The 14,911-nt window shown below is 36.9% G+C and overlaps 3 protein-coding genes and 1 pseudogene across 4 annotated transcripts in view; 3 read left to right on the top strand and 1 right to left on the bottom strand.

Moving 5' to 3' along the window:
* Positions 1 to 879, bottom strand: part of LOC109116232 — a 10,817-nt pseudogene extending 9,938 nt beyond the window's left edge.
* A 944-nt stretch (positions 880 to 1,823) lies between these two features.
* On the top strand, positions 1,824 to 3,526 carry LOC104803343 (60S acidic ribosomal protein P1). The gene is made up of 4 exons (XM_010527272.1): positions 1,824 to 1,893; positions 1,969 to 2,079; positions 2,844 to 3,053; positions 3,299 to 3,526. The coding sequence occupies exons 2-4, from the start codon at positions 2,011 to 2,013 to the stop codon at positions 3,350 to 3,352; spliced, it is 333 nt and encodes a 110-aa protein (XP_010525574.1). The 5' UTR covers positions 1,824 to 1,893; positions 1,969 to 2,010; the 3' UTR covers positions 3,353 to 3,526.
* Positions 3,527 to 8,220: 4,694 nt separating this feature from the next.
* LOC104803342 (two-component response regulator-like APRR5) lies at positions 8,221 to 12,100 on the top strand. Of its 2 annotated transcripts, none has more exons than XM_010527270.2 (8): positions 8,221 to 8,607; positions 9,434 to 9,595; positions 9,706 to 9,836; positions 9,978 to 10,124; positions 10,252 to 10,384; positions 10,468 to 10,687; positions 10,772 to 11,462; positions 11,545 to 12,100. In XM_010527270.2, the coding sequence occupies exons 1-8, from the start codon at positions 8,361 to 8,363 to the stop codon at positions 11,689 to 11,691; spliced, it is 1,878 nt and encodes a 625-aa protein (XP_010525572.1). In that variant the 5' UTR covers positions 8,221 to 8,360; the 3' UTR covers positions 11,692 to 12,100. The 2 variants fall into 2 exon arrangements, with proteins under 2 accessions (XP_010525572.1, XP_010525573.1); XM_010527271.1 differs by having other exon boundaries at positions 8,523 to 8,607; positions 9,460 to 9,595.
* A 242-nt stretch (positions 12,101 to 12,342) lies between these two features.
* LOC104803340 overlaps positions 12,343 to 14,911 on the top strand; it is a 7,513-nt gene continuing 4,944 nt past the window's right edge. Inside the window, exons 1-7 of the mRNA XM_010527269.2 lie at positions 12,343 to 12,759; positions 12,861 to 12,945; positions 13,409 to 13,511; positions 13,619 to 13,703; positions 14,091 to 14,177; positions 14,567 to 14,655; positions 14,796 to 14,856. Coding sequence (XP_010525571.1) covers positions 12,643 to 12,759; positions 12,861 to 12,945; positions 13,409 to 13,511; positions 13,619 to 13,703; positions 14,091 to 14,177; positions 14,567 to 14,655; positions 14,796 to 14,856 — 627 coding nt within the window. The 5' untranslated portion in view covers positions 12,343 to 12,642. The remainder of the gene's footprint in view (positions 12,760 to 12,860; positions 12,946 to 13,408; positions 13,512 to 13,618; positions 13,704 to 14,090; positions 14,178 to 14,566; positions 14,656 to 14,795; positions 14,857 to 14,911) is intronic.

Raw genomic sequence — 14,911 nt, 5'->3', positions numbered from 1 at the left:
GAATCAGAACGTCCGTTCCAGGCCTGGAACGGACGGTCCGACTTACGGGCAGTTTTCGGTTTTCGCGTTTTAAGGGTTTTGGGCAATCCTAATTAATGAGTGAGCCGCTACAAACCCTAGAGAACGAACCTCAGACGTCCAAGACACTCATGAGAGCTTAGAGAAGCTTGATTTTGAGTTATAGAGATTGGAATATCGATTCCAAGTCAAGGACATCGGTTTTTCTCTTCACAAATCCTAGCAGATACGTTCCAAAGCGTTGGAATTCATCCCGCCGGTGTGGATACGTGTAGAGGAGTTGTGCTTTCAACTCTCGGTGATTAAAACAGGCCCTGGATCGATTGATACTTCCAGATCTTGAAAGAACGAGGTAAGTATTCGAATCCCACGACGATATACACGATTGTTCGGGTTATTGCACAATTGGTTTTGTGTGACGTTTGGCTAGGTTTAGATCTTTCCTTCCGCTGCGTGAAACCTAGAATCCAAACCCTAGATCGATGAGATCGCATGCTAGGAACCCGAAGGGAACCCAACAAAGATTTCAAAAAGTATACATATATATATATATATATATATATGCGTGTTTTTTTCTTGCATTTAAATAATATTATTAAGACTACTTGGAAAAAACCTCATTCTTTGCAAGCGAAATCAAGCTTCTCGAGCTCAGAATCCATGGCGGTTGCAGAACATAATAACTTTCATATCGATAACCGGAATTTCGAGTCCGATTCCTGAATCATCGATGATCTCAACTTTATCTTGATCAGACCGTACATATCTCGGAGGGACAGTGATAATATTCTTGTTCTTAACCAGTTCTTGAACAGATGGTACAATCAGTGAGCTCTATTGCTTATCTCCTTCAGCATCCATGGCTTCTATTACTTGGAAACAAAATCTTTCCGAATCTTTATTCTTGATATTGATCTCTCTGAAAAATTAACTTGAAGAAAAAGACTGAATCCCTAAACTCTTATATAGCCAAAATATCTGCTTAGAAGAAAAAATGATGATAAACAACTGCTCATTATTTTATTTTATTTTTATAAAATGGTGATAAACAACAGCTCATCACTACAACATCATTAACAACTAACAACCAATTTCTTTTAAGAAACTTTGACAAGTTATAATCACATGAAAAAAACATTAGAGATTGAATGTTGAAAGAAAAAAAAAGAATTGACATTTTTTGAAGAGAAAGCGTGTTTCTCTCTGGGACATTCTCCAAACAAATTGTCAACGTTATCCGTTCGATTCGCTTGGACAACATGGCATAGAGAAGAAGAGAGTTAACGTCACTATTGTAATTATCGTTATTAGGGTGTAACATGTGTTCTTACGCATTACGTCGTGTATTTATACGTTGTACACTACATTGATTGAAATACACAGAGAATTTAGTCCTATAATGTCTTGTATAGTCAATGAATTTGAATCCATAGAATTCAATTCACCTCTAAAAAACTGTCGCCAAAATTGAGAATTAAAGCATTTGGTAGAGGAACATTGGAACTTCCATTTTCAGAAAGTAAAAGACTTTTGTCGGAATCGACCCTTTTTTAAGGTGATCCATTTGGCGTTGGCATTTCAGGTTTAGGGGTCGAAGTTATTTTTAAATTTAATTTAGAAATGTATCAAATTTCATTTTGATCATCAAAAATTAAGGGACTCGGACAAAATTAAATAAATTCCAATTGCATTTTGTGGGTCTGGAGCTCGATTGAAGGCCCAAGCCCAGAAGTTTAGTCTCACGTGATTCTCACGTGGCCTTTTTCGCAGCCTTCTCCTGAAAACCCTAGCTCCCCTCCTGAATAAATACCTCCTCTCCTCCCAAAACCCTAGCTCTCTGTTTTCCGCAACGCAGCGACAGCTTCCTCCCTCGAGGTTCTCTGTTGGATCATTTGAATCAGTTCGACTCGATTCGTATTGTTTGATAAACTTGTGCTCGTATCTTTGTAGATCCATTTGGAAGGTGATAATCCTGCAGACAAGCTAGCTGCAATGGCCACCGGTGAGCTTGCCTGCACTTATGCTGCCCTCATTCTCCATGACGAGGGTATCCACGTCACTGTAAGCTTTTTCCGCTCCTTTTCTCACTTTCGTTGAAGATAGTCGCGTCGATGTTTTGAGTTTGTTTTTTCTTTTATGTGATTCCTACCTGAGAACAGTTTTTGGGTTAGCTTCATTTCCATGTTTGCCATTAGCAAGTTGAAGCTTCTACAGTAACTGTTGTCAATTCAAACTTTTTAGCGATAATCTTTAGTTTGCTCGTTATCGGAAACTGTTAATCACGTTTTAGCCGTCGAAATCTGTATTTTTTTTTTCAATTGGTTGTCTTCTGTTGATCATATCTGGTTTGGTTTCTGAATGCGGATTTTCTAGTTGTTCTGTTTCTTCAGTACTGGACTTGAGCGTTTCTGTGTTTTGAGTTTAATTGGGTTCTATTCTTGATTCTCGATTGTTGAGAGTTAGCTTTTGTGGGATATAGCTTTTGAGGTTTCTCTTCTCGGTTCTGGTTCCTTTTTTTCATTATTAGAAAGATTAACCATTCAGTTTTTTATATTAGATTCGGTTCTGGGTCGTTCTCTTTTTGATGAAAATGCTTATTTTTCTAATAAATTTTTGGGCCTTTTCTTCTTTCTATGTTCGGTTTGGATTTGGTTTGTGCTTGGTTTGTATGCAACTGAATTGAAATGTCCATCCCATACCCATAGTTTGTAGCAAACCTGTGGCTGGACTAATATCTGTTCTAAACCAGTTGATTAATGTGAAGTTTCGACAATCCTTTGTTTGTTTACTGATTGGCTTTGTTAATGTTTGTTGATATCAATCAGGCCGAGAAGATCTCTGCCCTGGTGAAAGCAGCCAACTTGACTGTTGAATCCTACTGGCCCAGCCTTTTCGCCAAGCTCTGTGAGAAGAAAAACATCGACGACCTCATCATGAACGTCGGTTCAGGTGGGGGTGCCGCCCCTGTGGCAGCTGCAGCTCCTGCATCTGGTGCTGCTGCCGAAGCAGCCCCTGCGGCCGAGGAGAAGAAAAAGGTTTGTGCTTTTCTCGTACATATCTCTCGGCTCTATCTTCTGTTTAGAAACTTATTATTAGCCCTTGTGGTATACTTAAACTCATCCCTGAGATATATACATATCCCGATATCATAGTGAGATGGGCCAGACACTTTTGATATAGTTAAAACTCAAAGCCTAAGATCTAGGGATATTGCTGAGTTTCATGAATGATGATGGCCATAAACATATCACTGGGGGGAAATTTTTCTTTGCAAAAACAGGAGGAGCCCAAGGAGGAAAGTGACGATGACATGGGATTCAGCTTGTTCGACTAGATGGACAGCACACCCTCTCTTTATTTTTCTTTTGTCGACTCTTTTCTTTTCATTGAAGTTTGCAAGTTTCGATAGTAGTCTTTTTTTTTTCCTTCATTTTTTTTTGTGAAAACATGTCCCCAGGACTTCACTTGATGATGATGTCTTCTTAGAAGTGATTTTCTTCTTACTCAAGTTTTGTGGTAAAAGGTTCATGCATCCATCCCCATAATTGTGACACTATGAAATGATAATGAAGATAATAACAGTAGTATAATTACAACTTTTTTTTAGACTAGAGGGACACTTGTTCTTAATCTGTTTGGTGTCCTAAACATGAATCTACACCCATGTAGGAGTTTTTCGATGTATTTGTCCATGGTCGCATCCTGTAGGATTTTTGCTGTGTTATTATACGATATCGGTATCCAATTTTCGGATGCCACGGGATACGGCCGGTTCTCGAGCGTCGACGGAGAAAGAGACTAAGGGGCGAGAAAATAGGCAGAAGGGCGAGGAAAGGTGTGTCCAAGCTTCGAGGAGCGAGTAGAGCCGATTGCTCTCGTCGGCCCCTCACATTATCTGTCATCGCCTTGGTTCTCGCCTCCTCTCTCCCTTCGGCTCGGGTACCCACGAAAGTATTCTCCAACCTCAAATTTGAAGGTTAGATTGGTAACAAAAATGTAATTTTGTAAAAGATTTTTTTTGTCAACGTTCGATTCACTTTTGGTCTAATATTCGATATAGTTTTGATTTACTTTTTTTAAATAAAAAATCATATACAATTGATTTTTATATAAAATTTGATTCAAGATACGGTTATATATTATTCGCTTTGAATTTTACATACCTAAATCGAAATAATCACCCTTATTTTGATACAAATAGTTTAAATTGGACTTAAAATTATGCGTATCTTAATAAGCAATAACCATCGACATTCCTTGAAAACTTGTCATTATATGTACAGATCGTTTGAGAAAAATTATATTTCCAAAATATTTTACATGGAACTTGACTCTTGAACAAATATAGTTATTTATAAGGTTACCATATGTTAGTTTACATTTCATCAATTTTATGATATAGTAACATCTAGAGTTCTCAACCAACCAAATCATCTAATTATGGCATTGAATGACTAGAGTTTTTCCTGATTTTGGAATATAAAAACAACAACAAAATCGACTCAAAATTTTATATATATTTGCTTTTTTTAAAACCCTGGTAAATCATTTCATTGAAAAAATCATTTAAAAGGTATAAATCCATTTTTTTAGATTTTCAAATAAAAGTCTGATTTTTTTAGTAGACAACTTCATTTTCTATTAAAATTTTATTATATAAAATATTATAGACAAAAATACCCATTACTCAAAAAAAAATGTTAACCTAAAAAAAATTGAGGTATATTTTTTAAATTTTATTGTTTAAATTATATATTACTGTTATATTATAATTTCACCTTCTAGCCGTATGTATATATATTTAAAATCTAAAAATAAGAATCTAAAATATTGTTTGTACCAATCAAGTTTTATAAAAACGGTAAAAACTACAAAAATCAAAAACCAAAAATTAAAACAAAAAACACAATTACATCTCTATAATGCATAATTACATTACCATTCATATCCTTTATTTTTTCTAATCAACATAACAAACTTATCGATAATACATAATTATATCTCTATATATTATCAAGAAATATTGATCCAATATCTAACGTAGTAATTTTTTTTTGGAATATTAACATTAAAGACTGGTTATTTTGGTTATTTTTAGATTCATATTTTTCATTTTTAAACAAATTATTATATATGATCCGAATTTTGGTTTGATCTTAGATTTAATTGGAATTTAATTTGATTATTGTTTTCGTTTGGATTTTTTGTTTATTTTTATATCCCATAATTTAGATAAAAATAATCATATATAATCCTTTGTTAGATTGAATTTGGTTTAGATACCAGTAGATATTATTCAGTTTTTCATATGGGAAATAAAAATTTAACTCTTAATTGATAAAATATTTGAGCATTTATAACAGTGAAAAAATTCAAATCCTAATTTTTTTTTCCTTTTATAGAAAATTGGCATTTCTCACGTTTTGGCGAAGGAGAAAAAAAAAAGCAGCGCCGAATTCCTAACGTAATTCTCTACGAACGTCAGAAGAAAGAGGTACGTTTTCCTAACGTACCATGTTAGGGATATCATTGGAATGTGTCCTAACGTAATGTCGGTTCCTTTTATATATATATTGTCTCTAACAATAAAATATCTCATCATCATCATCATCATCATCATCATCATCATCATCATCATCATCATCATCATCATCATGTTCTCTTTCTTTTTTTCGGTATTGCATGGAGTTGAGATCTTAGGTCTACTATGTAATCAAAATTGTCATGTACATACATTCTATTGTTTGGAACAATATTTGCGTTCCAAAATTGCAAACCCATGTCCACAAAAGTTACAATCGAATATTTTTTTTCATAGGATATGACATTATTTAATTCATTCAGTATTTATGTATGGTCATTCGTTGGAATGGAATATACGTTTCATATATATATATATATATATATATATCAATATCGTGATCAAATACTACAAGTACAAGTTAGTAAAAAGTTAAAAAAAATGGCATAAATATAATACATATGAGAATGTAATATAACATTTAAAATTTTGATGTAAAAATTTATTAGATATATATACTTTAAATTAAATTAATAAAATATTAAAATAAGAGAATACAAATAAAAATAAATTCCAATAATTAATTTTGATATTATTATGAATACATATATATATTTATATGTCTAAGATATTTTGGTGTGAAGGGAAAAACTTGTGAAAGAAAAATTGAGCGAGTCATGTGCAGTTGGATGTACTTTCTATTAATGTTTTCTAAATACAATAAATAAAAAAGGGTAAAATAAATAATATCGCGAGACAAGAAAATATCTCTTTTTTTATAAAAGAGGAAAATGGATGGCCAAGTAAGCAGAATATCTTAGATTTTGGTTCCTTCAAAAAAAAAAAAAAAAAATTGACCCACTCGATCATCTAAGCACGTGCATTCACTGCCCTGGGCAATCCTGCAGGTTTTTGACTAATATCTTTTTAAATTTATTCGTGGTATTTATGTTGTCAACACAAAAATTAGAATTTTCCAGATTTTTTACACGAAAAAATAGGATATATTTAAAATTTTGAAATAATTTAAATTACGCTAAATCTTTTTTGTATATTAATTATAAATACAAAAACATTAGTTAAAAATGTTATTATAAACGAACGTTAAGATTTTGCTCTATATTATATATAGACAGTTAATTAAATATTGGATAAATAAAAGATGCAATAATTTAGTTATATTTACCTTATGATTCAAATAAATCATATACCAATTGAATAAAAATTAAAATCATTACGAAACATATGTTATCATATTCTAGTCTTATTATGTGAAGGAATTACAAAAACTTAACATTCTTATTTTTATTTCTGACAAATTCATTCATATGTAATTTTAAAAAAAAAATTATAATTAGTAAAATATAATATAAAAATAAAATGATAAGTAGTGGTATGTTTAACTAAATTATTATTACTTAGTAAAATATTTGTTTTGGTGGTAAAAAAAATATATCAAATTTTGTATGATAAAATGTTAAAGTGGGAAAATACAAAAATGTCCTCATTCGAATTCGAATCCATCTTACACTAAATTTTACAAATATATATATATATAAACCAAACACAAAAAAAAAACGATAATAGTGATCCTTCTCAACTGTAAATTTTTTAGTGATTAAAATACCAACATAAAATGTGTATGGTTAGTAGCGGTATTTTTTATTACCATAATAATTCTAATTATTTTGTAACAAAAAATGCAAATAACTATATTAAAATATTGCCCTAAAATATTTTAATGATTAGAAAAAAAAATGAAAGTGGAAGACAAGGCAACGCATGGGCGGGCGTGTTAGCGCATATAAATATTCGAAGACCAGTGGACCGAAAGGGCGAGTATGAATACGCTTGCATACACGCGGCGCGTAGGGGACAAAGCGAGATATTTGCCGAGACAAAATGGAATATCCACGTGTCGGAATTTTATCCACCCATGTCCCCTGGCCCCAAAAATATCTAAGCCCTTTAAAATATTTTTATAACTGTTTATAACGAATAAATAAAATGTTTTAAAAAATGAAGCCAATTTAAATACAATTAGGAGTTGGGTCATAATTTTTTCTAGACGATAAAATAAAAAAAATGTATGATATGGAGGGTTATAAAAGTGGAAAATAAAAAATTCAACTTTAAATAACCACCACCATATGACCAAACCAAAGCATCGCTTAAAATATTTTTATAATTATTTATAACCAACAATTAATATGTTTTTAAAAAATGAATCCAATTTAAGTACAATTGGAAGTTTGGTTATAATTTTTTTTCTAGACGATAAAATTTTAAAAAAAGGTATGTTATGTGTGGGTTTTATAATTTTGATGAATAAATGAAGGTGGAAATAAGAAATTCAACTTTAAATAAGCACCACCAAATGACCAAACCAACGCGCCATGCCAACTAACAAAAAAAGGCCATTTTGCCATTTTTGGGCAGTACTCTCTGACGTGGCACATGTGGGCCACGTCATCGACTGTTCAAGATATTTTTGCCGCCTCTGGCAGCTTTCCGAAGCTTCCTAACCGTCAGATTATGGTCAGTTGGCAGCGTATTTCGATTCTCCACCGTCGGATTAGATTACCACTATTGGAATCTAGATATGGAGAAGACCCATGGGTCCTTACAAACACTAAACACACTTACCAAACGTTAATCACGATTAACTCTCTAATGACTCTGTCCTTTTATTTTTGCCTCTGGTGGATGAGAGATACAGGGAGATTTTCTTGCAACATTTCCTCTCCGTTTTCTGCTTTTGTTATATTCTTTTTTCTCTCTCTCCCCCGGGGCTTCGATTTCGCGAGACGACTGTTGGGAGATGGGAGAAGTGACGGTGAGCAGCGAGGAGGTGGTGGAGGTTAAGGAGACGGCAGCGGAGGGCGGCGAAGATAAGCTGCAGCGGCGGCGGAGGCGGCGGAAGGACGCCGGAGAGGGCGACGATGGTGACGGTCTGGTGAAGTGGGAGAGGTTTCTGCCGAAGATTGCCTTAAGGGTTCTGCTAGCGGAAGCCGACGATTCGACCAGACAGATAGTCGCAGCTCTTCTCAGGAAATGCGGTTACAGAGGTCAGTTCTAGTTCTGATGTCAATCGTTGTCGGAATCGGATTCTCCTTGGTGGGTTTGGTTGCAATGTCGAAATTCTCTGTTCCTTTATTGTTTCTGGGTCCACTTTTGGAATTCTTGATCTGGGTTTGGGTCTACGAGTATGAACAGCCAAGAACTTGGGGGGATTAATTTCGTTAAGTTGTCGGATAATCTGAAAGTGAAATGTCTGCGGGAACTGAATTAAGCTGCCAATGACCTGATGCCATCTAATTTCAGCAAATGCATTGGAAGTTTAATGAGGAAGTTATGTCTTTCCATGACAGATACCCCCCTTAGTTTCGTCTGATCGAAATTTGTAATAAAGATTCCACAAGTGTGCGTTTTTCAAGCAAAGTTTGGGTAACAAGATATTGGTTGATTGTTTTCTGAATCCATAAACGGCTAATCTCATTCTGCATTTGGTTTCATTTTAGTGAATTCGGTATTGTGATGCATCTTAACCCCATGCGTTTGTAACCTCTTCATGAACAATAAGCCTTAGTTCTTGTCTATGACATGAACACATGTTGTTCCTGAAATTATCCGTCTTGAGTTTCCGCCATTACTGTCCATCCAAATATCTCTTACAGGTTTCTACGCGTAAATTCACTCATCAATTGTTCATCATGCCATCGATATTTCACTAGAAGCTCATTTCCCCATCTGTCTCCGGATTTACTATATGTTTATCTATATAATTACTGTGTTTCTTTGAATAACTTTACTTTCTGATACTGAATTCACATTGACTCATTCCATTCCGAGCCGACGTAAAAAGAAGATTTTTCGGTTATTGTATCACCTCAGTTGCTTCCGTTTCCGATGGCTTGAAGGCATGGGAGATGCTGAGAGGAAGGCCAGAAAGTGTAGATCTGATATTAACCGAGGTGGATCTGCCCTCGATATCCGGATACGCTCTTCTAACGCTCATCATGGAACACGAGACCTGCAAGAACATTCCTGTCATAAGTACGGACCACTAGACACAATTTTATTACCACCTAACTAATACGTTTCCGTATCGTTTTTCGAAAATAATTTGAAATCACATTCTTTTGTTCTTTGATTTGGTTTTGCAGTGATGTCGACGCAGAACTCGGTCAGTACCGTGTATAAGTGCATGTTGAGAGGGGCAGTCGATTATCTTGTCAAGCCGTTGAGGAGGAACGAGCTCAGAAATCTGTGGCAACATGTCTGGAGAAGACAACGCGTGTGTACCGTTTTCTTCCTTACATAACAATAATGTCTGAGAAATCTCGGGCATTATACTAAATTCGAGTACTTTGCCATTAGGCAGACCTGTTACAATCCGTTCTTGAGTTTGAGTTCTGTTCTTGAATGTCTTTGCTAGTCATTTGCTGGCGGGGACTTGCAACCGGACGAGAGTGTCGGACAGCGGAAGGTAGAGGCCACGCCTGAAAACAATTCCACAAGTAACAATGGAAACGCCATTGCGAGAGATGAGCGGCCAATAACCGGTAAAAGAAGCGATGCCCAGGTTTGTCTGAATATATCTGTAGCTTCCGACCTGAAAGATAATTTCACTCTGTCGCTTCTGTTTGATCTTATTTTCGAAACGTTATTCCTCGGTGGCTTTAAATTTACGTTCTTTTTTCTCCTTGAAGAGCTCATGTACAAGGCCGGATCTTGAAGACGAGAGTCCTGATGTGGATAAAAACCCGAGAGACTTGTTGCAGAAGAAGATTGGCAAGTCTCTGCTCAACGATACGCAAGTTCCGGAGAATGAGGCACACGATGGTAACCAAGTTTTTTTATAAACGTTCGGATTTTGAGAGTTTCTGTCAAATTTGTCGGTAATGTTGTGTCATCGGTGATGGCAGGCACTCGGGGTGTCGAGAACAAAGCCGGTGATAAGAGCGACTCGTGTAAAGCAGCCTCGGACTTCATGGAAGTACCTTTTAGAAGAAACGGCGAATGTAACGGAGAAAGAAGTTCTCGGCTAGAGCTTGATCTCTCTTTGAGAAGATCCAATGCGTCCGAGAATGCGTCTTCCGCTGAACAGCCCAGTCTCTGGCCATCTAGTGCCTCGGCTTTCACACGGTTATACATCTCGGCTCGGTTCAGGTCTCTTTGTCCGCGATTCTTAGGGATTTCTGCTTGATTCGGTGTCGTTTTCTGTTTCAGGTATGTTCACAGGTCATTGCAGATGCATAGTCCAATCTCTCCAGCGTTTCCGAATCAAAGCCAATGTGCGGTGGAAAATCAAGACGGTAAAAGTCCATCCGAGACCGCAACTTTCGACCGTTCAAAATCATCCGAACCGACTCCAAGTGGCCTGAGAAACTACCAGACCACCTTTTGTGCCAGAGCAAATGCACCAGAACCGCCGCCACCGCCGCCGCGCGTCGGGACAAACCCGTGGCTCCGTGCTCCGATTCCTGTAAAGGGTATATGGTTCGGCAGTCAAAGCTCAGGTTACACATCTGCCTTGGTGCCCGTTCTCATCGCTCAATCAAACCCTTCGCCAACTCCGAGCCCTGGTTGCTCTGTTAGCCCACAGGAGTATAGTTCCCGATTTCACTCACTTCCTCGGTCTAACCTGGAAAACGGTATACCCGAATGTTCGCAAGCGAGAGACGGTTATGTTAACCACTCCTCGATGATGTCAAACCCAGTGGCAGAGAGGCTGGATTCTGGGGAAGAGAGAAGATACGTCTCTTCCGGGAGTACCAGCAATGCTGATCAGCAGCTGGATAAGAAGAGCAGAGACGGATTCCCAACACCAGACGGGGGAACTACTCGACGTTCTCATCAACGGGAAGCCGCTCTTACTAAATTCCGGATGAAACGAAAAGATAGATGCTTCGAGAAAAAGGTACAAACTCTGAGATCTTGGAATCTATATGCAGAACTTGTAGGGGTAAACAAGAAAATGTGTTTACTCGAACGGTATGCAGGTGAGATATGAGAGCCGGAAAAAGCTGGCAGAGCAGCGGCCTCGGGTGAAAGGGCAATTCGTACGCCAAGCTCGAGTTTCCGAGCCTTCAACATCGACATCGACACGAGATCCAAATGCAGCACCAGCTCAAGATAACCCCTCGTGAGTTGCTGCTGGTTTCTTACTGTTCGTGGATAGGAATCAAGAACTTTGATATATATATATATTACAAGTTTTGCGATGAAATGAGCGAGTGGAGGGTTCCATCGTCGGAAAAGCTCGAGCCCTGAGGTTATGGTTATGGATCGATACTCGTCCACGGTCTCACTCACCAGACCGTCGACTGTAACCAAGTCCCCGGCCGACCAGACAGCGGTCGAGTGCCACGGCTGAAGGAAACGAACCTTATGAGTGACGTGATGATAATGCGGCGGCGCATTCAGACTAACGCGTGCCACGTCAGATTTCTGGTGACGGAATCTTTAGACAGCTAAAATTGGTGATGACTTTGGTAGTTAGTTCGTGCATTTTTGAAAAGTTGGTGAATTGTTTTAGTTAAATTAAAACTTACTACATTTTTTTCTGACACATTTTAAAATGTCGATGTATATCTTTTGTATTTTCATTTAAATAAATTAAAACTTACAAATTTATAATTTAAATAAACCAAAATATTTTTTTCTCAAAATAGCTGTATTTTACAAAACTAACTTTTGCTTATATATTAACAAGAATTATTGATTTTAGTTATTTTATTAATCTAAATGTAATTAAATCCTCTTTCCTTTTAATTTTTGTCTGATTGGCATATAAAAAAGGCAACCGGTTTGGGAAAAAACGCACCGTTGACTCAAGAGAAAAGAAAAAAAAATAAAAGATGTATCTGCTCCGAAGCGATTCGAACTAGGGTTTCCGCACTGAGAGTGAAATCCGCAGCCCCGAGAGAAAATTAACGGCAACAAACCACAAACCAAGTTTTCCCTCCATAATTCGGTTGATTATCCAACTGGAAGTCTCAGCCTTTTCTCGGATCAAGACCAGATTCAGCCGGAATTCGATGATTGGTTGATTCACTGAAGTTTCATCCTCTGTCGTTCACGGCCGGAAAATAAAAACGATGGCTTCCCGGTTCCAGGACGCGCCGCTTGTTACAGCTCCGTCCTACCCCGACGCCGTCGCTTGGTCCCCGGAGAATCTCATCGCCGTCGCCGCCGGCCACTTCGTCATCATCCTTGTGAGTGTCTGGTCGATTTCTGAACTTGGTTTGAGTTGAATCCGAATCTCTGATGCGAGGCTGACTTTTCTCTCTCTCTTTTGTGTTGTTTGGTTTGTCAGAATCCGGCATTGCCCTCTGGTCCCCGTGGCTTGATCACGATTCCTAATGCCGAGCCTTATCAGATAGGAGTGGTTCGACGAGAAGGTCTTTTGTTCGTTCTTTTCAAATTTGTTCCTGTTTCACATTCCAAACAGTAGCCGTTATGTTAAGCTGTTTCTGTTTTTTTTTTTTTTGCACATCTAAATGAAGATGTCTTTGCAGATTTTCAGCTCAAATCTGCAAATCCTGCCTTCATCTTGTGAAATTATTCTTTATGGGATTGTTCATGCTGGTTTTCAGATCAAATTTCAACATCTTGCTTTTGTATTCGGAAAATTCTTCTTAGTTAAGATGTGGTTATTGATTTTTTTTTTCATGCCAAATTTCCAGAATCTGTTTCTGGTTATGAAAATTCTTCTTAATAAAGGTGTGTTCGGTGATTTTCAGATTGAAATCTGTATCCTGTTTCGGTTTGTGATAACTGGACTGCTTGTAACGAAGATTATTTTCTGTTTCTTTGAGCCTGAAAGATCAAAGATCAAATTCTTCCAAATGTTGGTGTTTGCAGATTTGCTGACTGGTGGGCTCTTACCTTCGTGTTTGAAGCGGGATAGACAGCCCTGTGTTCGATCTCTCTCATGGTCTGACTTAGGAATGTCTTCGAACTATGGGTAATATGCTCAACATATTTCACACCAATGTGTTCTTTTTGTCTCAGTTTCTTACTTTGAGTTGGTGATCAAACAAACAAAGTTTGGTGTATAAAAACTCTACTCAGGTGCTTACTTGCTGTTTGCACGGCAGAAGGGCGGGTTAAGCTCTACCGACCTCCTTATTCCGAGTTCTGCGCCGAGTGGATAGAGGTAATCATGGATTTTCTGATTTGATTGAAATCATCTCACTTATGAAAATGCAGATTGTCTCAGTTGCGCTCAAATCTGCGGAAAAATCATTTATACCGACACTGAAAAGATAATTTTATGAAGGTCTTACATGATCATGTTTAAGATATTGTTCCTCATCCTATCATATGTTCAGTCCTTGTCTAGTGATATGACTTTGAGTGGTTCGGCATAATTTCATTTCTTCTCTATTTCGTGCGTTAAATGGCGATTTTACTTCCAACTGTCAATCTGCGGAAGATTTCTTTCTGGTTGACCTTCACTAATCAAGATTTTAAGTGACGTATTATCCGTGCCTAAAATAAGTAAGCTATCTTTTAACGTTTGCTCTCTTTCTCTCATTTGCAGATTGTAGATGTGTCGAATATGCTTTACGAGTATCTATCTTCCGTCAGCTTTGGAGAGCTTGATAATCCTCACACAGAATTGTCCAAGGTAAATTTTTATTTCTCATTTACCTCTGGGTATATCTTAATGCTAAGTACAACTCTATTTCTTAAAACCTTGGTAGACTCAAAACACAAACCAAAAAATCGTCCATTTTCCCACTTCCATAAGTTCACTTTCACATTTAGTTAAAACATTTGCCAGATATTTTAATGTTTAGAAGAGACTTTAATCAACATCTTGACATTGCTAAGCTCTTAGATTGAGTCAAAACTATTGTGGAAGAAGTTAAGCATCCATCCAATTTTTATCCGGCTTTTGATCTGAAAGTTAATCTACCTGTTATGAGTGTGAAGATGGTTTCCTAATGATCATAATATCACACATTACATTTTTCTGAGGTATACTTTATCAACTTGGTGCCTCCTTTATTACAGGAGCAAGTAGTAGAGCCTGAGTTTGAAGATGATGAGCAGAATTTAATTGTAAGGGCCTCTAAGAAAAAAAGGACTAGTGTAGACAAGAGGTAAAGAGTGTATTCTTCTTCTGTTTGCTTCTCACACTTTTTTTGCCTCACTAAAAAACTACTTCTACCTCCCTTTTAGTTTTGTTTTTTTTCCTGTCTGCTCATCCCAATATCTTATTTTCATATGTGTCTTGATATAGTGATCTGCAAGACAAGAGTTACACAGATCAGCCATCATATTCTAAGCAGAGAAAGAAAAAGGTGCATGATTTTTAGCCTTATCTCTTGTATGATGCTTGGGGGGGGGGGGGGGGGG

This window comes from Tarenaya hassleriana, unplaced genomic scaffold (genome assembly GCF_000463585.1).
Source record: "Tarenaya hassleriana unplaced genomic scaffold, ASM46358v1 Cleome83, whole genome shotgun sequence".
NCBI classification, from domain to species: domain Eukaryota; kingdom Viridiplantae; phylum Streptophyta; class Magnoliopsida; order Brassicales; family Cleomaceae; genus Tarenaya; species Tarenaya hassleriana.
This window is presented reverse-complemented; position numbering and strand designations above follow the sequence as displayed.

Excerpts from the sequence above, each read along its gene's own strand:
- LOC104803343 (XM_010527272.1), top strand. The coding sequence starts at position 2,011 with ATGGCCACCGGTGAGCTTGCCTGCACTTATGCTGCCCTCATTCTCCAT. Across the intron at positions 2,080-2,843 it reads ACGAGGGTATCCACGTCACT|GCCGAGAAGATCTCTGCCCT; the intron begins GTAAGCTTTTTC and ends GATATCAATCAG. Across the intron at positions 3,054-3,298 it reads CGGCCGAGGAGAAGAAAAAG|GAGGAGCCCAAGGAGGAAAG; the intron begins GTTTGTGCTTTT and ends TTGCAAAAACAG.
- LOC104803342 (XM_010527270.2), top strand. The coding sequence starts at position 8,361 with ATGGGAGAAGTGACGGTGAGCAGCGAGGAGGTGGTGGAGGTTAAGGAG. Across the intron at positions 9,596-9,705 it reads CAAGAACATTCCTGTCATAA|TGATGTCGACGCAGAACTCG; the intron begins GTACGGACCACT and ends TTGGTTTTGCAG. Across the intron at positions 11,463-11,544 it reads ATAGATGCTTCGAGAAAAAG|GTGAGATATGAGAGCCGGAA; the intron begins GTACAAACTCTG and ends AACGGTATGCAG.